Source organism: Acanthopagrus latus, chromosome 21, assembly GCF_904848185.1.
Source record: "Acanthopagrus latus isolate v.2019 chromosome 21, fAcaLat1.1, whole genome shotgun sequence".
NCBI classification, from domain to species: domain Eukaryota; kingdom Metazoa; phylum Chordata; class Actinopteri; order Spariformes; family Sparidae; genus Acanthopagrus; species Acanthopagrus latus.
This window is the reverse complement of record NC_051059.1, coordinates 11,610,660-11,637,102: the sequence shown is the minus strand read 5'-3', so window position 1 is coordinate 11,637,102 and position 26,443 is coordinate 11,610,660. Positions and strand designations below refer to the sequence as shown.

Genomic DNA, 26,443 nt, shown 5'->3' with positions numbered 1-26,443 from the left:
CAGTATTCAGTGCCCTAAATTCTCTTATTGTCTACAGGAGGAGGCCTCCAGAACACCACGATGAGACACTTAATCTCTCCAGTAAAATGTGCACTAACGATTTTTTTTCAAAAAACAGATCATCTATGCTGTGTCGGCAGGAGGACCACCTACACACTGCGAGATCTCAATTAAATAAAGTACAAATGTTGAAGTAAAAAATACTGAGAGTCTATAAACATGCGAGCAGCTCCAGGAGACGTGTCTTTGGCACAGAAGAGCTTTGAGCAAAATGGTAACGTAACAGCATGCTAACATGCTCACACTGTCCTTTCTGTCTTTCTTATTTGTATTCTGTTATCTTTTCATCCCACCAATTAAAATATGACTCTCACAGTGACAGTGCTGTCAGGTGCAACATCTAGCAAATTTACCATCTAAGTTTAATGTTTTAGCAGGAGGTAATCTGAGGGGGAGCAAGGCAAGAAACCATCCCCTATCCCTGTCAAACCCCCTTCAGATCACTGATAGATGATCTGGAGTGAGTCTATTTGAACTGGCGCAACTTTTCTAGCCTTTTCTCCACTAGCAGTCAACAAAACTGGGCATGCTTTAATAATTACTCATGTGGCGCAACACACCCGATCAAATCTGTGTTGTGATTCGGGTCAGTAAGAAACACACACAGACAGGAGACTGGATGAAAGACCACAGTCGGAGAAAAACAGACGGCAAAAAAACAGAGTTTTAAACCCAGAATGGAGTCCTGTTGGTTCTTCCCACAGCCAGTTGCAAGTCAGTCTCATATAATAATCCATCTTAGAGCTTAGAGAATGTTTTGAGCAAACATACCACTTAAATCAGAAGGGAGTACTCAGGAAATAAAACATTCCATATAGCAATGTACCATAACACCTTGGTTGAGGATACTTTCTCTGATCAATAACCTTGGATCAATAACATTTTCATTTTCACAAATGTCAGCCTCATGATGGCATTACAGTAAAAGTCAGCACATCACCAGAAGTCTATAGGTTTCATTATACAATTAACATAAACTTCAGGCCCAAATTTACAATCCTATAAGATGGACAGAGTGACCAACCGACCGATATTTACATTTACTTTTCCATCAACATGGCCATTCCACAAGCTAGACTAAATATCAAAAATCACATCAGTTGTTTTCGCGGCCAAGTCAGAGAAGGAGGCAGCATGTTGTCCGATACCTGACATGAAATAAACAGCCGCGATTCTGATGTTTTACTCACACAAAAACAAAAAACTCCCTTCAAAAAAAAAAAAAAAAAGTGTGAGATTCACAGCAACTTAGCAGCCGAACATCACGTGTGCTCGCTGCTTCATAATTGAGTCGTGGGTTGGTAATGAGTATGTGCTGTGGAGTCATGGAAACAGGCCACCTGCCGACCGGCAGCCTTCCCACAACCCACCTGTGTCCAGCCATTTCTAAAGGGGGGGCGGGGGATTGAGGTGGACATGGTGAATGGCAGGTCTGAATTTTAATTGACTCTGAGAGAAACAGAAAAAAGCTGCCACAACAATAACAAAAGGAATTTTAAAAAGCCTCCACTGCTGCAACAAACCCAAATTGAATATGAAGTACCTCAAACAGGTCAGATATTGGCATAATTCGGTTTTTCATTTCCCATTTCTTTGCCTGTAAGGCTCAATAACATCAAATTTTCAGTATGCATTTTATTCCCTATAGTCAGTACTGTACCGTTTCTGTTATCTCTATTCTTACCCTTCACAATAAAGTGGCTTAAAAAGCAGCAGGAACTGAACTGGAGTCTGACGTGATTGCATTTGTTTGTGGGCAGACTGTCTGACAACCTTAGAGCAAAATATTACAGTAGCGGTTCATCTTGAGTTCAAATTACAGCTTTTGCAGCGTCTGTTGGCTTGATAAAACAACCTGAGTGAATAAACAAGTCTAAATAAAAAAACAAAAAACTGCCTAAAACTGAAACACATACACACTGAACACCACAAATAGTCTTATTTCTCTGGAGTGTTTTTTTTTTCTTTACAAGTTGCCAATAACTGAAATGAATACCAGTGAATTCAAAGTGCTGAAAAGAGGCAGTAACCAAAAATGATCAACAACAATTTATGATCATTGAACTAATCTGTGAAGAAACGAGACTGACAGTCTACAGCAAAGCCAGCACCTCCCGAGGCTGTGCTGAATCACAGCCCAGCTTTGACTTGATGGTTTAAAAGTGACAATGCTAACATGCTAATGGTATGAAGGTGTCCTGTTAACCATGCCCACCATCTTAATATATTGTGTTGGCATGTGATCATTTGCTCATCAGTACAAAACACAGAATACAGCTGAGGCTGATGTACACAGACATTGTCCTGAGGGGACCATCAATGTCTGTATCAAATTTCAAGGCAATGCAAAACTGAGGGTTATCAGAACTTGTTGTTGCTGATCTGTGCTTGATAGTCCTGCATTTTGACGCATTTCTCTCTTTTTATACAATCGTCAGTAGCACTGATGGCTGGTCAATGAAGGATGCCAGGCATCAACCCACCGCTCCCCAAATAAAGCTATGTTTATGATCTGGTTATGTTTAGGCACAACAGCCATTTGGTCAGGATGAGGTTGAGGGAAAATGAGGCGACACTCATGTTTTGGCAAGTAATTTTGTGTGTAGCCTGTAGGCACGTAGAAGTTTGAACGAGTGAGTGGTTTACAGAAATATTAACTGCAGTCTTCTCCTGGCGACCCGGCTGATCAGACCAAGCATTAAATTCAGAGAGGTATGACTGATTCAAGCTATTTCTCAGAAACGTTCATCAGTAGAGGGCTGTGTTGTGATTTCATGAAGGTGACAGATTAATCAAAAGGTAAAATAATTATTATGCAGCTCTCGCTCAGACCTGAGGATACATTATTTTATACTCAAGTTAGTAAAGCTATTCACTCTAAGTGTAAGTTGAGTTACATGTCATTAATGCAACATTTCATTGAGCAACATCCTGATAAAAAGACACCCTGATTTAATTGTTTATAAGCCTATTAGCTCCATTCATAACAACACTGTCAAACAGCCTTGAAGAAAGAATCCCGTCATTAAAAATGACCCGAGCCGAGAGCTAAACACACCTCAGAGAAAACAGCATTTGTTTTGCTGAGGGAACGGAGTGTGATGTATGTATTATTCAAAGTGCGTATAAAGTGTCTTGGAAATGAAAGCCTCATGCAGATTGAGAGTATTTACCCATTTTATACAGCAGCGGAAAGAAAAGACTTTACTACATAACACCTTTAAGTCTTTGCCCTCAAAGACAGTCAAAACATCAGCCCTGGCAGTGTGATAGCCATTAACCATTTATGAAGATTTATTTGGCATAAAAAGAAGAATAACAAACGGTGGACTGTCAGGAGAGGCAAGGATACGTTTGGTTAAAGTGGCCGTATTTACCACCTCAAAAATCACACAAAAACAAAAGGGATTGAAACAGTCTGAGGATAGTGGCAGAGTGTGAAAGCTCCGCAGCCTATTCAACATGTTAATGGGAAGCCTGTCCAAGACCAGGGGAGTAAAACCCGAGGATTAGCAAACCAGATGAGGACCAACTTAAGAGATTTCTCCGGGGACAGAGATCAAGACGGACCGCAGATCCTGAATTACACACAGAACTACTGAAAATCATTGATCTAAAGCCCAATAATCAATTAATCTCAGTAGGACTGTTGAATAATTTAAAGCCTATCCCCCCCCCCGAGTCACACCTTAGAAAGCTTCACAATAGGGAGTAATCCCATGCAAAAGTCCAATAACTGTGCCACTTTTAAGCTCTCCCCTGACTGTTCAGGCTGCTCTTAAGCCACACCAGGTCCCCCTCTCTTACAGTAAAGAAGATTTATGGCTGCTCATGTGTTACGACCTTAATATGCAAAACCCCCTCGCTCCGACAAAGCAGCAGCGCTCCTGGTTTTACAGGAGGCTTACAGCTCACGCTGTCGTGATTTTACATTTTCATATTCGTCACAGCACATTATGACGATGGTAAATGATGCCGCGCACAAATCAGAAATCTGAAAGGTGTGACAGGCGGAATAATGAAGTGATTACTCTTCCGGTAACGTGTAATGTATTCGGTAATTCAGATCATTTAAACACTGACACATCTCTTATGGATTTAGGCTCCGTATCGAGTACGTTCTTTCACATGAAATACTTCAGCTCATCTTTTTCGGACAGAGCTTTTTAAGCTGAGAAAGGAGCTCATGGCGCTGCACACTACAGGCAAAGATACAATCAAAAACAATAGGAAGTTAGATATTGTAGTGGGCTGCTGATCTGGCAGCTCCCCAACACGGTCAGCAGACGCAGCAGCAGCGGCAGTTGCTGCAACACGCAGCTCATGAAGGCAATTAAAGGTTCTCCATTGAGTTGTACACCTAACTTTCTTTCTGTCAGTGGGTCTGAGTTTTGTTGGTTGTAAGGAAACTTAACATTGTACTTTTAAACCCTTGTGTCAACAATGTCTAAGCTCTGGGGCAGAACTTGGTCAAACCTAGACACACAGACATTATCCACCAAGGATATCATTAGTTCTGGGTCTGTCCCAGGGTCTCCTTCTGGTTGATTATTCCAGGAAAATCTCAACAAGAATGCGTCCATGAGGCATTCTGATCAGACGCCTAAACCACATCAGCTGGCTCCTTTCTACTCGAGGAGCAGCGGCTGCAGATGTCCGAGCTCTTCACCCGTTCTCTGAGGTTGAGCCCAGCCACCCTACAGAGGAAACTCATTTCGGTCGCTTGTATCCGCGGTCTCATTCTTTCGGCTGCCACCCAGAGCTCATGACCACAGGTGAGGACTGGAACATAAATCAACTGGTAGAGCGAAAAACTTCTACTTTCAGCTCAACTTCCTCTTAACGACAATGGTCTGCAACAAGGCACGTCTTACTGCGAGGGCCGCAACAAACCACCTGTAGTTTTCACACACATTTTCCCTTCACTTGAGAACAAGTACCCATGATACTTAGGGGAACAGCCCCAAGCTAGAGGCTGCAATCCTTTGTTTTCAGACAGAGGACAATGGCTTATGATCCCACACCTGACTCTCTCCTCACCACTGCTGCGCCTTAAGATCCTGTCCATGAACATCACAGAAAACTCTGGTGTTGTCCCAAAGCATTGTGGGAACTGCAGATCCAAGATTTTGTCTTTACTAATTAGTGTACAGATTCAGACATTCCTAACATTCATCATGAATACTTTACAGTGTATGAAGTCGATAAAATTTGGCCATTAAATGCTGCTGAATCACTGCAAGAAAATATTTGTTTTACATGTATCATTTCCTAAGCTTGACTGCCAAGTTTCAGTTTCTTAAAACTTGAATATTTGCTGTTTTTTCAAATGACATTTATCACTGATTTTTTTTTTTTTTTTTTTTACAATTAATTGACTGAAAGATTCAGTGCTTGACAACGAAAAGTAATAAAAAGATGAGCAGATGAGTCAAGAAAATTCAAATGGCATCATTTTATTCTTAGGTACGTTATGAAGAGAACATGCTGTTCTTTGACTTTATTGAATTTTTACATAGTTCCATTTGTGTGTGAGCGCTTCCTCCAGTGCTGCGTATTAGGTTTAAATACGAAAATAAGATAGTAGACATTTTGTAACAAAATGAACCCTGGAATGTGAGCAAGCTGAACAGAATTTACATTTTAGACCGAAACTTCATATTGGATACATTTCAGAGATTTTAGCTACAGAGCTATATTTTGCAGAGTACAATGTGGTATAAATTTAAGTATGACATACATCAACATTAGCGAGACCTGCAAGGCTCCAAATCTTTGAGAGCTGCATTGAAAGCTCACCAGAAAGTAAACCACCTAATTTCACACAGCTCTGCAGACAAGTAATAAAATGTGATACTAGAAGTGTCTCACCGGGATTACTATGATTTGTGTGTCAGTGCTTTTAAAAATTGAAAACAAAATGTGGAGCAGTAATGCGCTGCCTTAGCTGATTGAAAAGAGCCCGGAAAGCCGGTGTTTGTCAGGCAAAGCAAACTGCAGCATTATTATTTGTCTGAGAAACTCTTGAGGACCGGCGTCGCTCTGTTTGGGGAGATGAGATGAGATGAGAGTCTGACAATTTTACAAGCAGATTTTAATGCTGCTGCCAAGAGGTGATTGGTTCCCTTTTCACACAGCGCTGTGCAAGTATAATCTGAAGTGACTGGTTCACATCCAATTTAGAGCTGAACGTATAACAGAGCATCACTGACAGGATGCATTACAGCTGATGCAGCACGGGGCATCATGGCTGCACTCATTCTTCTTTCTTAGGACACTGATAGGACATCCATCTTTGTCCTGCTCACACCAGTAGAAGCATTACTTGACATCACAGGGTGGGTGTTGTCTCAAATTATGCAGCAGGCTGCTCGTCTTGCATTTTATGTTTTGGCCTGTTTTGCAGATTATGTGATTGTGATCCCACAGCGCAGCGAGCATAAAGAAACAAGTCTTTAAGCAGCCTGAAACATCAGAGGAAAGCTTGTTTAAGTCAGAAGGTGTTAAGAGGATCTATGAGACATGTAGCAGAACAAGTTATCTGCTCTGTCGGGAGACTTTGAATTCTGTACCTGCTGCTGTTAAAATGTCAAATGGCGGCTAGGGAAAAGAAGAAGAAGAGGGGGAGAAACTGAAACAGAGACTGGGAGGAGGAGGAGGAGGAGGAGAGCGAGGCCATCTGGAGATCTGATTAATGTGAACAACTCGTTTTGCGGGAAATTCACATGACTGATCTGTTTGCTTTTCTTTCTGTTGTATTATACTTTGCACTGCACACACCAGTTGACTTTAATAACATTCATCAGTTGATTTATGTTATTCTTTTGCATTTTTATGCTATTCTTTTTATACTTTCACACTTTAGAAATGAAACAATGACTGTCATGATTTTAGTCTTTAAAATGTTGGACGTGAACAATTTTGAAATCAAAATCAAATCAGATTTTTTTGGCCAGGCCATTCAGGCCATTTTGTTACTGATTCCGAGCAATGAAGCAGTGCACTTAAATGCCATTTTTTTAAAGTACATTACAAATTTTTGGGACAGTTCTGTCCTTGGAGCGAAGACAATATCTTCCCCTACTTTTTTAAAGGATGTAGTTCTGTAGGTAGGATGGAACAAGAGCAAGTAAAGCCTTGTAATTAAGAATATGACAATGATCGGATGAGTCTAATGGGAATCGAAATATCAATACATATAGATACTGAATGTTAAAATTGTTTACTTTTTAATTTTTTTTACTTTATTTGTCCCTGGCACGTGGAGTAGTTGCTCTCAGACACAAACAGGTCAGCATGTTAAAACAAGGCAGTACTTGTAAAAAGATAAATACGAATCAAATAAAGATCAAAGATAAAATAGACTAAATAAACTAAATAAGATATCTACAGTATTTACATGAGGTGAGGTAGGTTGGGTCGTGTATGAAGAAGCAGCAGCAACAAGTCATGCCTCCAATGTTTAATTTCTTTCCATTTCAATTCTCATTTTTTTCATACTTCAGTGTGAGCTGGGTTTTTTTGTTCTGCTCTCCACTTCAACAGCATGACGACACATGCACAGCCGTAGCGCCCACTCACCTCCTCCAGAAATAAATTAACTCAGATGCTGTTGTTATTAACACACATTACACAATTACGCCTTGTCACATTCATCTTTTCATAAAAATCTGATTTCATTTTGTGCCTCCAATGTTTAATTTTTTCCCCTTTGGTATCGAAAATGGTATCAAACATGCATCAAAGTTAAACAGTTTCGTGACGGACCGGCTAACTTTCATACAAAGACTAATGGTGAGCGAGTCCGTTGTGCGTGGGCACTGCGAAGACGCATTCATTTATATAAGATCACCAGAGCCCCACACAGACATAAAGATGGCCTCAAAGAGAAAAGCAGGACTTGATTCTAAAATAGAAAACCAATTTCAGCATCAGTCTTTTTCATCAGTGAAGCTGAAATGAGAGACAGAGAGAGAATCATCCATATTTGTACTGAGACACACTCGGTCTCAGATCCCTTGAAAGTGGTCGTGGACTGAAGGTTAAGTGACTATATACTTATACATTAGAAAACATCATGAGTTTTTGTTTTGTCAGCATTCAAAACAAGTTTTAAACCACACAGAGTACGTTGTTCGGTATTAAATGCAAGTTGTGGCTGACAAACAGCCTGATTTTATGTGGGCCCGGAGCTGTACATCACAGTAAAATGTGTGCCTGTGAACCATTTTACTGAATAAAGATGGTGCAAAATTTCAGTATAAACAAATGCACCCATTTAGTTGTAAATGATTACTATTCTTGTTGTTTAAGCTGTTCTTAATAGCCTAGTTTATGTTCTAATGCATCTATTCAGTATCTTTTCTCCATCTAATCCATATTACTGTTTGCCACTGCCACCACATAATTTCCCAACAGAGCCAAATAAAGTTTCATCTTGTCCTTCTCGTGTCTTTAAGGACAATATAGTCCTTTAAAGGACGAACGTTACTCTTGTTAACAGCATAAACAGGCAAGAAATGATCTTTGTGACGGTGGTGCAGAGACATATTCTTAACACACTCTGACACACCACGGAGCCTGGAGTTATGAGGCTATTTCATCTCTTTAGACTGTTATTTTTCTGAGGCCACAGAGGCATTTGATCTAATAAGGCTTATTAGATGGGCTTGGGTTGCTACATGACTAGCGAAGCAGGTGTGTGTTTGGGAGATTTCGCCCAGTGGAGCTTATTCAATCAGGTGCTGCAAAGCAGAACAGAAAATGCATTTACTGCTTTTGTGGCTGCAGGCTAACCATCGTGTCTACCTGCAACATTGTCCAGCGGGTAGAAACACCGTGATTCTGTTAGCTTCCACCGCATAGACCAGACTTGATTCAGATATGCCACAGAGCAGAGACGGCATCATAAATGAGGGGATGACTCAAGGTATCATCTTGCCGCTGGTTGATTTTCATAACACAGAGCTTTTATTGAGCAATTATTAATTTCAGCAACAAAAAAGGCTAAGAAACAAAAATATGAGAAGAAAGTATGTAAAATTATTAAGATATGTGGACTCAGTTGTGTTGACTGTATAGTTGTTTACATTTTTTAACTGGGCCATACTACATAGCAGTGTGGCTACAAGCAGGTAACCTCAATAACCTTGATGTAAACAATTTTTTTCAGCACTGATGACTATGCCATTGACTGGATTTGTAAAGATCAACAGGTCATCCGCAGTATGCCAATAGAACTGTCATTTATATTTTCAAACTCTTTTTTAATAAACAGGTATTTTACTACAACAGCTTCCCTTTATCTTTGTGGCTTCTCTGCAGGTAAGGGTAAACCTCATATTCACCAGAGATGAAGAGTTCAACAACAATACCTCCGACTCAACAATACACAAGAAAAAAATTCAAAATCAGTAGTGCGGCTCTGCTGGTTTGCAGAAATGTTAACTGCTGATGTAATATCCAGGCAATTGGGCTATGTGTTCCTCAACCTAACCAAACTGCAACTGTACAAAATTAAGTTGTTTTGGTGTGAGGATGTGTTGCTTATTTCCTTGATTAAAAGTCCTGTGTCTCGATAGTTTTTATAATTACAAAGTGATTTCAAGCCGTTCTTTTGTTTTAAGATGTACAATTATAATACACAGAGCCAGGGAAGAAAAATATACCCTCTCGCACAGATGGAAGATAAAAGGATTTTTGCCTTTTTGAAATTCCAAATGGAAACCCAACACCCCTCCTCCGCTGATGGTTTTGCCACATCTTCAGAGTGTCATTACACCATTAGGACATAAATGCAAATGGACTTTAAGGAAGACTGCACTTCGCCTTCAGCTTGACAATTTGCTTCGCTCCCTCTGACTACCGCCTCGCTTCTCTCTCAGACGGGGTCACGAGAACACAGAAAATGACGGGCCGCTGATCCCCTCCTCCTTTGAGAGCGAACACTGTGATGACTTCCTCGTTCTTCTGAATTGACCAGTTTTGACCTGACGAACAGCCGCCCAGAACGCCGGCTTATTTGTGTTCCGGCGTTTCCAGTGGCTTCATTTAATAAGATAATTTCACAGCAATTACAAGCTTTCAACACAGAAATGTAATGTCATTACACGCTTGCTCAGTGACAAATTCTTGGTTTGGATGGAGAGCAACACGCTCATGCTGATTTTCTTTAGTGCGTGTACAGAGGGAATCACTGCTTCATGTGCAGAGATACACAATGAATTCTCCCGCTGTCTTTTCTCTTTAAACGGCTCGTCGTGATAAGCATGAAATTACAGTTCTGTGGTGATGCTGCAAACATTGTGTTTCAATCTCCCACATGAGCCGAGAGCAACAATCCCTCTATCTTTTTCCTTCTTCTCGTCACATCCAATACGCGAAGCAATTACAGATACAGTCACGTACCGCACGCCCTGTAAACAAAAGCTGTGCACTGGCGGGGAGTCATTTGACATTGAAGCTCTCCATCACATCAGGACGCAGATTGCATCAACAGAAGTTCAAGAATCAAGCTCTCTGTCACATTCCTTTACTTTGTGTTGCCAGCGTTTCACCGTCAGACAGCTATTTTCAGCTGCTTTGTCTGGACTATCAGGCACTTTGAGGCCGAACGAAAAAAAATCTGAAAAAATCTATGACAAAATCAGTAAATCTTTTTTAAGCTCATTTCCGCCAGTTAAAGAAAAAAAAAAATAGATGAAAACTAAGCTTGATAAAAAAAAAAAGTGGTAGGTCGTAATCATAAGATGAGATAAAAACTCAAAATGTATCTCATAATTTTGACTTTTTTTTACTTCATCAATGACTTTCCGTCTTGTAATTTAATGAATTTAATCTAAATAATCATAACTTGCTCTCATAATTTTTTAATTTTTTTTTCTCACATAATTGTGATTTAACATGGATTCTTTTCTTTTTATGAAGGCCAATTTTTTTTTATCTTTTTTTTTCTTCAGCTGAAATGGCTTCCATTGTAATCTCAATCGAAGTATTTTGAATCAGCAGAATGTCATATGATTTCCACCTTGCCTCAAAAAACATTAGGTCCGTCTCAGTAATTTGAGTAATAGTAGTCTCAGTAAGTTTTCAGGGTAGAGACTGAATTCAATAGTAAGCGTCATCTGTTTTCATTATTATCAAAAGAAACAACCTTGAGCTTAAAAAGGCATGAAGCACATTTCTAATGTACTACACAACAGAGTTTAAACTGTCAAGCATTGCATGCTGGGAGGTCTAAATACTAAAATGATGATTGTCTTTAAAAACTCAGTTTAGTAGTTTTTCACGCACAGTACATTAATGTGAGTCGTTATTTCACGTCAAACAAAACAACTCAACCCTGTCTTGGTGCTGCTGCCACCAAGACAGCATTAGCAACGTGGCTACTGCTAACAGCCCGACTACTGTCCAAAGCAAGATCTCATCACTCTGTAAAGAAATGGTAAGTAGGCAGGTTTTGTCACTAGATGATCTAATCAAAAACAACAAAAAAAATGGTGGTTTTGAACTGGATCACACTTCCTCTTCAATTTCTTGCCTCCTCCATCAGCGGGATCTTTTTCTTTAGCAATGCAGACTTTGTGCATTAATTGCAGTTGTTCCCCCGTTACCTTGAGATAGTGACCAGAGAAAACAATGTCTCTGCCTGCTTTTGTTGCATGACGCCCTCATCCCAAGACAATCCCTATGGGTGCTCCTCCAAATCATTCTCTGTAGAGCACCTCCAGGCTCGCCTAACGTCTCAGGTCTGCGACACTTGACTCTTGTATAGAATCTGTTCACATTCACAAATATTGAACAGTCTCTTGAGCTGCTGAACTGAATGGTGTTTTCATTTTTCAGATCCAAAACTATTTTAGGATGAGTAAGCGCTGCTGACTGCCAGAGGTACTTATACTCATATGAAGTGGACAGCCGGAGATTATGAAGCATGATTACACAGCCATGACATTCACGCTAATATAACAGATTAAAATAAAATTCGCCACATATTTGGCGAGTGGAGCATCTGCTATTAGGTTCATCTACGATTAGAGTGACTCACCCCTGATGATGAATTGCAGATGAAATATCCATTTTTGGTTCTTTCGTCAGACTGTTACTCAACCCCGGAGCACTAGCAAGCCCTTTGAGGATAATTTGCGTTTGTGTCACTTTTCTGACGTCCGGTTTGTTCTGGTCCAGTCTGAAAACAAATTTCCTCAGAGTACTATTGCTCAAATTAAATTTGATTCAAATTCGGTCACAGTCCGCCCCATTCCATCCACAATTAATGTACCAGAGTTAAGAGTTTCCATCAAACAGGTATTTCACATCATGCTCTGCCTAAACTCATCTTCATCATCTTCATTACAAAAAAGAAGCTCTTAAAAACACGTCACTTTACAGATATTGCTGCCACATTTATGACTTCTTATTTCCGACTTCTCAACAGGAGTTAATTTAGAGACAGATGTGACGCCATAAAAAATTGTACGTAACAACTGGTAATCTAATTTCATGCTGGCTGCATCTGAGAACGACAGAGTAATGTGAGCTGGAGTACACAGAGGTAAATGAGCCATGTCTAACTGGCACCTGTGTTCTCCTCAAGTGAAAGGTCACATGTGGAGTTTCTGACATCAAGTCATTCCTTGAAGTGAAGTTTTGTATCTTGCGCTCAACTGTGCATCGTAATCTACGACCACCGACACATCGATTTCTTATAAAATCAAAGTAACGGTAGAAATAAAATGAGTCTGTAGGGTAGGAAAAGACCACATGAGTGGGTACTCACAGGTATGAGAAAAAAAAAATTGCCCTCACTTACTCACACTATCAGAAACAGGACTGTGAAAACACACACACAAACACACACAAACCCGAGTACACACACACACACACACACACACACACACACACACGCTACGGAGAAGCAGCTGGCTGGGAAGCAGAGAGCCGGGTCACGCAGGCCCAGGTGGCAACGCTGTAAAGTGACACTGTGATTTAAGTCCTGTGTCGTCGTGAGGCCCGTTATCTACCGCCGGTAACAGGGCCACGCCGATACGGTCCGACAGCCAACGACTGCAGCTCAGGAGGTAGCACTGATGACGGATCGGTTCAGCCTGTGCAACTTCCAGCCGCAGTGCGCAATTACATGAATCATATGTTTAAGCGGCTGCCAAATGCATTTACATCCAAGGCTGTGGTCAGACTTTGTTTCGGCTCGTGTTGGCTGTTGCTTTGAAAATGTCCTGCCTGTTTCTTATAGATTACTTCTTTGCTTTTTGTTTGCGCGGCTCATTGAAGAGGAGATGGATGGATGGGGTGAAACAGGAGGATGACAAGCTTCGAACGTCCTCGTCCGCGTTTGAACCCTGGAAGTCACTGTGGTGTTGTGCCTTAAACAGCTGAGTCATCACGACACACCATCTCGTTGTTTGAAAAATACATAAACATGGACGTTCATTCCTGACAGTAGACAAACACAACTTTGACCCACAGTATCCTGAGTATATACTGAAATTGAGTCTGTGACTATCAAGAGGACCCTCTCAACGCTTGTTCCATGTGGCACAATAACAATGTATAGTGTGTAGTGTATGCAAATATTCATAGTGTTCTTGTTGGTAATGAGTCCACCAGTTATAGGAGAATGCTAAGAAAAACTGAACTTAATGAACCAAAACCATGGGAGGCCTGGCAACAAATTAACAAAATAATGGAGGAAGGCTGAGCCAGACACACAGTGGGCCAGTGATCCAGAACTTCCCTCCTTAAACTAAGAAAAAACTACATAACAAGAAAGAAAGCCCTGAAAACAAGACTACCAAACCTTCGTCCTCAATTGGAAAGAAATATGTGGCAGGGCCTAAACGCTTGATTAGGAGTTACATTACTGGAGGCAGTTAATCAGATTACATGCATCTTCCTCCAGATCCACAAACGCCTTTACACTCCTTTGTTTGAAACACACTTTAAGTTACCTTCTAAATGAAATGTCCCCACCTCCGTCCAGAGATGGCCGCGCCTCCTGGCAGACCCTTTATATCTGCTTTTAAATTACAGGAGAGACGGTCACTCGGTCGACTGCCGAGTCATTCAGTCAGCGCTTCACTGCGCCTGATCAGCAAGTCGAAGCTGAGGCGGTGCATCTCCTAGGCTGCTCGAGGCAATCTGGATAATTAGAGTTGTGTTCGATCACTGCTCCATCTCCACCGAGCTGATGATTATCCCCAGCACTATGCAGCAAGCACTCGCGGTAAGCCAGTGAACAAACACACACAAATGACAGGGTAAAGGCGGACAAGCTGCTCCAGCAAGAGCGTTTTAAGTGTGTGAGGTTGTCGTTGACTTTGAGACATTAATAAGTGTAGTTTTCATGGATAAGCTGAGAAAATGAAATGTACATTTTAAGATTTCTGAAAGTGTTGCATCACTGCAGCCAAGTGCCAGAAAAACACAATTATGGACAGGCAGCCAAACAGACATACGGACAAACCACACAGCGCTCATCACACATGCATTAGATGCAGTTCATTGTTCACACCTCGACTTTGGTCCCAGTTACCAATCAGTAATGATTGAGGCACCGCATCGCTCCCAGGAGCAATATGTCCTGTAATGAGATTCTTCTCCCCGAGCATACCTCCCTAATCCCATGTCTCTATCTGTTCTTTGCGGGCCTTTGGAACAGCTGAGCCCGGCTGAACACGGACGCTCGACATGAAATTCGTTGTTAACCCTGCCATCCTGAATAAGAGCGAGACAATGGAGCTGAAATGGAATGGATGCTGTGCCTATTACAGAACATGTTAATCCTCTTAAGAAGTTAAGAGAGGTCTTGATGACATGTGGGAGAGGCAGGAGTGTACAGCTCGGTGGAAATGAGCAGAGGCTAGTCTGAAAAATGAGGTTCATCCGGAACAATAGCGAGCCTGGAGCCCGGTTCTCATAGTCATTAACCTGCAACTCTCTTTGGGGGAATTGATGGAGCGAGGAACTGTTCGGCTGCTCTGTCTCTGAATAACAGAGAGCAATTTTAGCATACGTTGTTGGCAAACATCTCAGGCAAACACAACATTCCAACGTTCCAGGTTATCTTTTACTGATCTCTAGCTTGAATAATTTTACCGGTTTTGCACATTTAAAATGCGCCAAGACGCTGTCAAAGAAGTTGTGAGACTGGCTGCAACTCGGGTGTTTAGAAAGGCAGCCAGCATCATGCTACCTCATTAACCAGACTTTCCCCAGAACGGCGTTTGGCCAACGTCTATAACCCAGGCAGCGCATGCTTCTGAGGCTCCTCATAAAAGCTTCTCTTTAGAGAATGGCCTCCAGTGCCATGTAGAGCCTCTTCAGAGAGAAAGTTAAGTAACTCGCTTTGATAAAGCCTCATGAAAGGAGGGATTTGAGATGAGGAAAGCACAGAGCATTGAGCAGACCATCAGCGTCGATAAAGTCGATATTATAGCGGCAACGAGGAAAGTGAATGTCAAAGTGCTGAGTGGTGAAATTATCTGAGAGGAAAAACTGGAGGTCCGCTGTGAAACGTAGGGATGCTGTTGCAAACAAATGACTCACCTGTCTTTCCCTGTCTCCTTCTTGAAGACCATGTCACAGTAGTTCATCCTGTCCTCCGTGGTGACATAGATACGTGCATGAGGGTAGTTCTCCGCCGCCTGCCGCAGCATGTTGTACACAATGCCCTTCCCATCCTTCCTCATGTTTCGTAGCGGCCCCCACACAACGTAGACGGTGTCGTTGCCCTGGCCGAAGAAGTACTGGGGCTTCTGCAGCAGAAGGGGGACGCTGGTGTGCGAGACGACTCTCAGCGTGGTCCGCTGGCCCACGTCGCGCTCAAAGCCCCGCGTGGGCGCATTGTTCATCCGCCAGATGCAGGGAGAGCGGTCGATCTGCGGGCCGGCAGCCTGGCCCAACATCTGTCCAGAGCTGGACACAATGCTGCAGAGCTCACAGTGCAGCTTGAGAGGCTGGAGGAGAGGACGACAGTCAGATGCAACAATTAGTCATGATTGTAATCATTGATCACATCTCCAGTCAATAGAGGCAAGTTTAAGCTATGTGTCACAATGTCAGGGAGAGTCTCAAGTTAAGTCTAAAACTGGCAGAAACAGGTCCAACTCAAGTTTCAGGTGAAAGTCAAGAGTCCAACCCAAGTGTTGGGTCCAAGTAAAGCCTCGGGTCAAAGTCAACAAAGACAAATTCAAATCAAGTCTCAAGTTAAAGTGAATCAAGTCATATTCCTTCAAATCTCAGGTCCACATCAATGCTCAAGAAAACTACAACCAATCCAAGTCAAGTCTCATATAGATGTCCATCAAGACAAGTTCAAATCAAATCTCAAATGTATGGCAACAGGACAGAGTCAGGTCTAGGTTCAAAGTTGATAAAGAAGAGAGGGAGGGAGAAAGTCAAGTCTTGGATAGAAGTCAATAAAAACAAGTTCAACTCAAGTTAAAAATTGATGCCAATTCAGGTCAATTTCATGACAAGTTTCAGGTTAAAAGTCAATTAAAAGTTGGCTCAGGCAGGAATCATGTTCACAGACGAGGTAAAGTTTTATGTTCAGTCACGTTCACTGACTTCCTTCCTCATTCTCTGACGAGTCATCTGGTGTTTACACAGAAATTATAGCGACATAGTTAAAACCACAACTCAACAAAATATACACAACACAGTCATCTCTAGACATTCTGATGCAGAAATGTTACAAATTATATGTTTAATTTAACTCAGTTCAGATCAATACTGAACGTCAACCTCTGAGTTTATTTTTCTTCCTCACTATACTGCATCTTGTGTTGTTTCATCTTATGATTTTTATAGTTTGTGATTTACCTTATACGTGTAAAATAATAACATGAAAGTGAGGTTTTGGCAAGGGGCCTTGTGTGATCAGAGCATAAAATGAAATGCATTTGGTAATTATTTAGAAAAACAATTCATCAAGGTTTTTACGGCCCATAACTTTCATTTCTTTTCTAAGATTAATGTCACTGAGCCCAGGACCAACACTGATTAAGTTAATTGAATGCGGGAACTCAGAGGTTACACCAGAGTCTGACTGTGACAATGCAGACTAAAGAAGCCGGGGAGTTGCATCATTTATCTTACTATATATTTTTTATACGTCTTATTATACTTTACTGGAGGGAGAGGATTTGTAATGATTTGTAATGTAATCTTCAATAATAGCTCTTAGCCACGCTTTGCCAAAAGAGGAGGAAAGCCCTCTCTGAATCCGAAATGGGAGATTTAACTAATTGAAGCTAATATGCTTGGTTTGTTTTGATGAGATTAAGCTTACTTAAGTGAATGAATGCAAGAGAAAGTTAGAAAAGAAAAACCATTGTATCATGACTAAGCCCTGTTTGATCATTTGCTTAATGGAGAATAACTGTATTGCCACTGGTCTGCATGCAAATTGCATTTGCGCTGCTTTTCCAGGCGACTGTTTAGGCGGCGAACATGAAACTCTCCCTCGCATGTTCGCCATCTAATCAACAAACGAGAGATTTAGTGTGCAAACACAATCCCACGAGTAAATTATATTATGAAAACCTGGCTTATCGCCACTCGTATGACTCACTGTTGTGCATACACAAGATCGACTGCTTGGAGAGGAAATTAAAAACAGTGTTGGTTTTATTTCTTATGAGACATAATTATTCCATGAATCTCTCCGACAGAGCTACCTGCTATTGCTTTTTCTCTGGTGTATGGAGTCAGTCATGTGTTGAGAAATGATCTCTGGACGTGAGCTGGTAGCTCTACATTTACTGGCTGGTGGAGACACACATCAGCGTAGCCTTGAGCTGTCAGCAGCTCGTCCATCATCGCCCGCTCCCTTCAGTCCAGCTCATAACTCCATCACGCCTTTCAGCACACACAGATTGGTTGAACTCTGTGGGGAACACTGGCTTGCTAAATGCATGTGAGACACATAGGCTGTAAACCTACCAGCGACCAGCCCCTGAGCAAGGCATGACAATGACGGGAAGGTTGTACTTCCGGCATTAATTAAGGTTATTTTAACAACAAAAATTTAAATTGCTTTGCACATTACACGCTTAAAAAGAAAAACACCTAATCACATTTACATGCACATACACCTTGTCTAACAACTAAAAACCCTGCTGGACAATTTTCATTTACGATACCGGACTGGAAATCTAGCTCTTAACAAATCTCTGAGCGTTGCATCCTGTAAATCAATAAAATGTTATGGCCTCTTCATCCTCTCAGCTGTGATTTATGCTTCGGTTTAACGGTCATGATGTGTCAGTGTAGCATCCTGTAATCGCAAACAGAGTGCACTTTTATAATCCCAATAATTTTGGCACCCAGTGGTGGGCACAAAATCTACTCAAAGCCTCAGATTTTAATGCACAAGTGTGTTAAAAATAAAGTGGGTTATTTACAAAAGCAGGCTTAATGCGGGGAAGACGGTCATCATTGAATTATAGCACTGGGATGTGAACTTAACCTTGATATTCATTAAAATGCTCTAAACACGATTAATTAAGAAGCAATAATTATTACATTAACGTGCCAAGTCCCAGTGTAAGGAGCCTCCCTGGCTCTTTGAAATTCATTGATTAGCTGTGGCTGTCTGCACGGGAGAAAGTGATTAATTCCAAACGCTCGTCTTGGGGCATGCACATTATACTTAAGAAGAAAAACGTTTATGTCTGAAACCAAATATTGGAAAATAAATTGAAAGATATCTTTAACTCAATAAGATGGCGCACACGCTTCGTTTTCTAGCCATGCTAGTGGCGTGGCTCTAGATGCTGCCTGTTGGTCGATTCATCACTTTAGCCCAGACTGAGGCATTATCTGTAGTGCAATCATCGGTTAAATTTCCCTTTTGGTCAGTATTTCGGTTTTTGACAAAATGACTTCAAAACCATTGACAGAGGGCTGCAAGGATGGTGATGATGGTGATTTGTGACGATGTATTTTCTGTAGGCTAATCCAGAAGTTAGTTTCACACGGGTACATGTGACAAGAACTTTTCCCAAAGCTGTTAGCATTGGCTGTAGCTCTTAGTTTTGTTCTCGTTTCACTGTTTCAACTATTACAGCATTCTGTAGCAGGAGCTGCTTGACTCACTCTTATGGTCAAGCTTTCCAAGTGAGAAAACACTAGATTCTGATCACGTAGTTCTGGTGACACTGTCTGTTTACTGTTCTAAATTAACAGGCTATGGCCTGTATCTACAATGATCGGCATCAGCTGGCTGCAGACACCTCCATGCTTGAAATAAATGCAAGGGAAAAAGAAAAATCTGAATATCTGTACAACACAAAATCTAGTCCTCGTCCCTCTGGCTGAACTCATAAATGAGGTGAGTAACCCTGTCTGATTTTAAAAAGCTGGGGAAGCTGACCTCATGTGCGTTCACTCCCCACTACAGCCTGCTTCACTGTCCGATTTATTCCTTACATAACATTTGCATTACACACCACTTGAGTAAAGTTTGTACCATAGAAATCAGATTTTCGCCATGGAGATCGTTTACGCCCGGTCGCAGACACGCGTAACTGTTGCGGAGCTAACTGAGCCAACAGTCTGTTAGCCTGCTAATCCATTCAGATGAAGATGAAGGTGAAGTATGGTTGACGTATCTGACCTGATGATCTTCATTATCAGACTAGTAATAATTATGTAATCTGGGAAGAAACAACATTTCAATAAATGCAAAATTAAGTTCAAGGCGATGATCAACAAACACCAGTTGTGTCGGAATAATCCTCCTTATTTCTCGCTCTGTTTAATCCGTATGAGTGCTCCTACTACAGTAACTCTGAGGCTGTGTCTAAGACCTTTACTTCACTCACTCATTCACTGCTCGTGGGGAGGCGAGCCCTGGCATTAGAAGAGCCAAACCCCCGCTACAGCTAAACTGGTGGGGCTTTTCCACACACACGTGCCGGCTGGGTTGGGCATGGTTTTGCGCAGCGCAGTAACAGGCCTACTTGCTTGAGGGATTTTAACTAATGAAGCACTTCTCTTGAAAAGCAGCAGTGAACACTTTTCCCCCCTGCTGTATTAGAAAGAAAAATTAAATCAAACATGTTGCTCATTAGTTCTTCACAATGAAAGTCCCCCGTTATTTATTTGATTATTTAAAATTTTTTGCTATGAAGCAGCAAAATCAGCAAATGTTTGGTTTTCATCAGCAGTAACTTAACACAGTTCCCAGAACAGCTGAAAGCGAACATGATGAAACAGTGAAATAAAGCAGAAATCGGGAAGTACACACAGGGACACAGGAGAGGAACAGAAGAGATATCGTCGAGAAGCTACAAAAGTCGTGAGAGCTTAACACAGAGAGACTTTTAAAAGACTACTTTCTCTCTGGTCTTCTGCATGAGACATGAGTCTCACAATCGCAACAAATGCTTGTTTGCTCGGGGGTCGTCGCGGGTTGGCTGTGGTCACGAGACGTCAGTGCTCTGGTCCCACTCTGGAGAGGGCCTATTTGGATGCTCCTCAGCTTAACTCGGCTCATTTAAAGTAGTAACGGATAAGCCAATCAGTGCAACATGACTCGTCCGGGCGCTGCCAAATGTGCCACTGGAGAAGCCCTGTAAGAGCTCTCAGCTTTGACGTTTTAGGTTGCTGGCTCAGAGGTGGTTGTTGTTGTTTTGTAGAGGCAGGGATGGTTTGAAATGCATATTTGGGAAGTTACATTGCAGCTTGTGAAGCTAAGGTGACTCTCTTTTGACACAGTTTATTGCTTCTGATAGGACGGCTCTGCGGTTTCCTACCAACTGATTTACACATCACGAAAGTCTTTATTAGCTTTAGTTTCATTGTGTGAAAGCAGCTGATTGTTATACTAAAGACTTACATTCACAGACCCACGAATCAATCTAAAAATAGAAGCAATTTTCCCCTCCTGCTGGCTATTGTTTACGTTTCAAAGGGCTGGGATTTAACATGTTCAGGTCTAAATGAAAATATTGAGTTTGTGTTTCAGTGTGTGATAGGCAAGGGGCATGAATGGAAAGTGCCACAAGACAAATGTTTTCTATTTCCCCTGAAAAAAGCAGAGCGGGGGACGATTTATCACACCTGGAGGCAGACTCAATCAAATGAGGAAAATAAGTCCGGCCAGTCCCATGCTACCAGGGTTATGCATTATACATGCTTGCGAGAGGTTTATAACACCTCAAATGACACCTCACTGTGGATCATGTAGGATTGCCTCACCGTCCAGGAGAAATATGGCGCTTCTTACGGTGTTGCTGTGTGCTTAACGGAGGCTGACAGCTCACACAGCGGGGCGTTCACTCCGGACCTAATCACTTATGACAACCAGCGCTGGAGAATCACCTTGACCAGCCCTCCACAATTCTGTCCATCCTTTGTCAGAAACATCCGGGGAGCGTACAGAACACTTTTGACGCTCAGGCCGAACACCGCCCCTTCTGATTTGCCACAGAGAGTTCCCAGGTTGGGGCATTTGATCTGAAAAGAGGCCTAATTCTGCTGAAGCTGCCAGTCTTGCCTATGATTTGCATAAATCTCCTTGGGGAGAGGGCAGCGATTTAAGCAGGCTCGTCTGGAGGCAAAAGGAGGTGCAGAATGTAGAGATTGGTGTTAGATGTGATTGCCTCTGGGCCTGTGTTGTGCGGAATCAAACCCTCCGGAGGCAGAGGATGACGCTCCACATTAATCTGCCAATATCAGCCGGCTGAATATAAGGCATCCACTTCTCATGAAGGAGCAACTCCTCCATCGCTGCTCCGAATCTAGACGTATTGCACACCAAACTGAAGGCACCGTTCTCATTACCCGTCGGCCGGAAACGCTGCATGCGTCTCATGTGAGCAAATTACACAATTTTCCTGCGTGACTACCCAATATTCACCAGTATGAGCACAATTTCCGCTTTTCGTCAGCTGCCTCCCTAAACAACAAACACACAGCTTGCTTTTTTACATTTTGATGTGGTGGGAATTAAAAGGCTTTGATATTTCAATTTCCATAAATTGTGCGGGGAATATACAGCGCAGAGCTGTTTGAAGGCACAAGAATAGGATCATGGACACGGGCGTTTGAAATTACAAAGAAATAATGCACGCAGGAGACATCAAAAAGGCGTTTTCGGATCCATCACAGAGAACCTGATATAATGAATTAAGAAAGTCCTCAAGGAGGTGCTGCGCGTCTTGCATGAGTGCATCCGACTACAGCGTCATTATCGAGCTGCCGCGTGATGGCAGGTTAATGTGACTGCAGGTTAGAGAATCTGAAAGCACCATAAAAGAAAAGATAACCTGCGTGTGACGTACATCATGACACGGTGAGGTGACGACTGTACAAAGGTTAATTCAGGATGTCTACAGGTATCAGACACATTTCATGCTTTTTAAGACCCGTTTAATATTTTTAACCACATTTAAGACTGAGACCTCTTCTTATTTAAGCACTGCAGGTAAGTATTGAGGCATGAAGTACACGAGGCATGGACCTGCATTTTATGTAGGAATGTGATTATCAGAGTGAGTTGACTTAATCCACATTTTGCTAACAGGTTAGTACAAGTAAGTAGACAGTACGAGGTTCAGTGGAGGGTTTTAAGACAGATTTTGACTAAATGAAATTAATTAAAGGATGGATAAAACAAATGTGTTAAGGACTAATTGAATAATTAAGAAGACTTAAGAATAATTAATTAAGACTTATTTAAGAATGCGTCAGTGCGGTGCAACAAAGCCTTCCCATTTCAAAGGCTCCTTAAAAGGCGGCCAGGGAAAGTGAACTTCCTCTCTCGTGCCATAGAGGATTCGACCATTTCTTTATAGCCAACTATATGGCAAGATTCAATGTGCGTGGTGGATTTGTTACTCCAGAAGACAACAATGGTGAACTCACAGAGCAAAACAGCAGCCAAATACACCTTTAAATGTAAGTATGGGGTTTCAAGTCACTCCAATAGCTAACGATACTAAAACAGAAGGGATCCCAACACTGTCAAGGTCACAAAGGTAAAATAAAGGGGAAATGTTGACATATACAGGAACGTCCGCGTAGACCGGAACATCTCATTTAACATGATCAGTTCGGCCTTTGTGGTCTACATGCTTCGAAGGATGCATAGTTTTGGAACCACTGTTAAAATGAAAATATGGATTTCAACATTTTTTAGCTTGAAGACATTATTAAGTTTAGTAGCTAGAAAGAATCAAAAGACGCGACCTGAATGCTACCTGAAGACAGCAGCTCATATCCAAAGAATTCAAACGTTGACAGATGTTGACAGAAAATATCAAATATCACTGAATGAAGTTTCTGCCTGCTGGTGTGTGTCAGTGTGTTCTGCTCCTTTGTGTTGCTCACCTCCTGTTTTGGGATGCTCACGTAGCCCAGGTGAGGCTTGAAGGCCTTGTATGGCTGCTTGGAGAACATCCAGTGGCTGCTGAACGTCTGACCGAACACCGGCTGCAGCAGGAAGTACGGCTTCTCCGAGTAGCTCACCACGACCACGAAGAGCGACACCGCCACGATCAGACTGGTGGCGATCAGCGACTTCCTCTGTGGAGGGGGAGGAAGAGCAGCGATCAGAAACTAAAGCTCTCGAAATCTTGATTTTCACGTCAGCAGCAACTACTACACTACATGACCATAGAAACGTTTGCTGGATACACTGTATAGAATATGTAACATAAACTATAGAATACACACATTTTACACATTAAGGTAACGAGATGGAGTCATCTCTAAATAAATATAACACTGCATTACACCGTGTAATACTGGGCTTTTGGCAGTGATGTAATGCGCATAAAACTCTATGAGAAGATCAAAAAGGACATCCTTAACTTTTAGCACTGCTGAGCCAAAAGGAGGCAGAGGTAAAATTACTTAGTGCAGCAACTTCTTTCAGCAAAATTATATATGTCTGAACAAAATTTCAAAAAGCTGAATTAAATGTTTAATTTTTAATGTACATCTCAGTATTGCATTTTAAAGCCCATCATATAATTTAAAGCCGCAAAGCTGCCAAAATCATTCACACTGCAACAACAGAAATACAGAAAACATGGAGAAATATATTTAGTGTGTCAGCATGGAGTGTGGTAATGCATCATCCGAGTACAAATCTCTTGGGGATAAATGAGTCTGCATAAAAGTGCATCTTACTCGAGGCTCATTGATAGTGTCTGGCCGGCGAGACAGAGGGACGAGAGCACTTTTATGGTGACAAGACATTTCTGAAGTGGCGGAGATGCTTTAAAGCGTCGAGAGAAGAACGAGTTTAATTCAATCACCGATGCTTTTGATTGAGACCCAGCGCGGCTGACTCACTGTAACCTCTTTTCTTCACTTCAGATGCGTTCAAGTGAGGACAGATCTCTCAGAAGTCCACTTTCTTCTAAGAAAGTCAATAAGCAGAGATTAACACTTAAACTCTGTTTATTGACACACAGAATTTCTAATTTTAACTCTTTCTAATGCGATTGACTCACAAAGTCATGACGACAAATGACTGCAAAGCAATCATTACTTTTTTTTGCCATGCTAGCGGCATGGCTCCAGGGAAGGCAATTTCTGTCTGCCTCCTACTTTGATCCAGGCTGAAATATCTCTACATCTATTGGATGGATCGTCATGAAAGTTTGCTCAGACGTTCATGTTTGCTGGATGGTGATTCGTTCAGCCAGAGCCACCAGCAGTTCCATTACCTTGTGAGGCAGCTAGATTGCGGGATCATGTGATCTCGTAAATTGATCTTGCCAGGTAGCTTGAGGCCGAACGCACAGGCAGAGACGGCAACTCCCGGTGAGGTTTATGTGTGACAGCCATCAAGAGAAGCGACTGTTCCTTTGAAAACAACCACGCCGGCTTCTGAAGAGTAGAGGTGCGGACATTTCATGAATATAAGACGCATCGGGATGCAGACGTGGAAGATTGTGCATCGGTGCAGAGACAGAGACATAACTGAGAGATCGCAGCCGGTGTTGACTGTTGATTTTACATTTTGCTGAAGTAACATCGCAACGTCACTCTCATGCTTTGAATTCTGGGCGAACATTATTAGGCCAGGGTTACTTTTTGATGAACTTGTGAGTGAATTCTGCCTCACAACAATTACTAAACTCATTAGACGTTTTCCCAAAACTAACAAGATGTAAGGAGAATCACCTTCAAATCATTGACAGCTGAATTGGAATCGAATTGAATCCTGTGGCAAGTGAAGATTCACACCGCTACTCACTTGGTTAGCATAGAAACTGCTAGCATAGTCATATCAGAACTGAAGAATTTATTTCATTGAATAGCAAAGGCACTCTCCCAACTGGCTTCGTTAAGATAAAGGAAGGCGTTTAATGCGCCTCACTCGCTTCACATGGAGCTGGAAGCCTGTCCAGTGCTCTGGGTGCAGGGCACTGTGGTGACAGGAGAAAAGCTGTGGCATCGAAATGTCGAAAAGAATTTGTGCTCTCTATCCAAAATTTTCCTAGCTTCATTCAGAGTTTGATTTAACAGCAGGCTCCTCTGGTGGTGGTGCTCTCGCACTGTTGATCAGATTGTTTAAAGTTAGCCTGCGATAGACAAATGGTTCATCCAATCACCATTTTTTAGGGTGCCTGCCCTTTTTCCAAACAGTTTCTAGCAGCGCCTTCCCAGAACCATCCACCATTAGCAGACTGACAAGCCTGGAAGTTTACTATAAACATTTAAACGTCCTTAGTCTACTGACTTTGGTGATTGTCTTGACCTGCTGGTAACGCTAGAGGAAAAGTCACTGTTTTCCCCGTTACTGTAAAACAGCAGTGTTTTGTTATCCCATGCCTGAGGGGCCAGATGATTGGCATGACGCAGCAATAAAAATAATGTCTTTCTTGACCTGATTTGCCAAAATTTGATAAAGACTATGATTTGTTTTTATGACTTTCATGACCTTTGCCCAGTACTTTTCTTTATGATCAAATACTTGAAAACCAATGACATTCCCATCGACCCCAGCTGTACTCTGTGCTTGGTGATGTAAGAACGGCCTCACACACCCACGAGCTTGTTGGTCTTGTGTTATCAAAGTCAGAGGATTGAAGTCATTGTCCCCTGTGCAATGATATTGAAATCTACTTTTCCGTTTCAACATCTGCACTAAGAAAGCAACAGCCGGGGTGTCATTGTTTCATACATTGCAAAACAGCAAAATCTGGCTCGTCTGGAGGTATGAGGTATTATGGCTTGGCAGGAAGAGCTGAGAGTGATGAATAATGGATAAGAGATGGAGGATGAGGAAAGGTCTCACAGAGGAGAATCTATTGGCAGAGCTGGAGATCAATGTGCGGCGGAGAAAGAAACAGAGATGAAAAAAAAAAAAAATCTCGGGTGTGCTACGACGTCTTGCAGC

General features: G+C 41.9%; 1 protein-coding gene across 1 annotated transcript in view; it reads right to left on the bottom strand.

Annotated features, from left to right (window-relative positions):
- The window catches only part of st6galnac3 (ST6 (alpha-N-acetyl-neuraminyl-2,3-beta-galactosyl-1,3)-N-acetylgalactosaminide alpha-2,6-sialyltransferase 3), an 81,127-nt gene that overhangs the window by 27,000 nt on the left and 27,684 nt on the right, over nt 1-26,443 (bottom strand). The window contains exons 2-3 of the mRNA XM_037085103.1: nt 23,419-23,613; nt 15,625-16,034 (exon numbers count right to left, since the gene is read on the bottom strand). Coding sequence (XP_036940998.1) covers nt 15,625-16,034; nt 23,419-23,613 — 605 coding nt within the window. The remainder of the gene's footprint in view (nt 1-15,624; nt 16,035-23,418; nt 23,614-26,443) is intronic.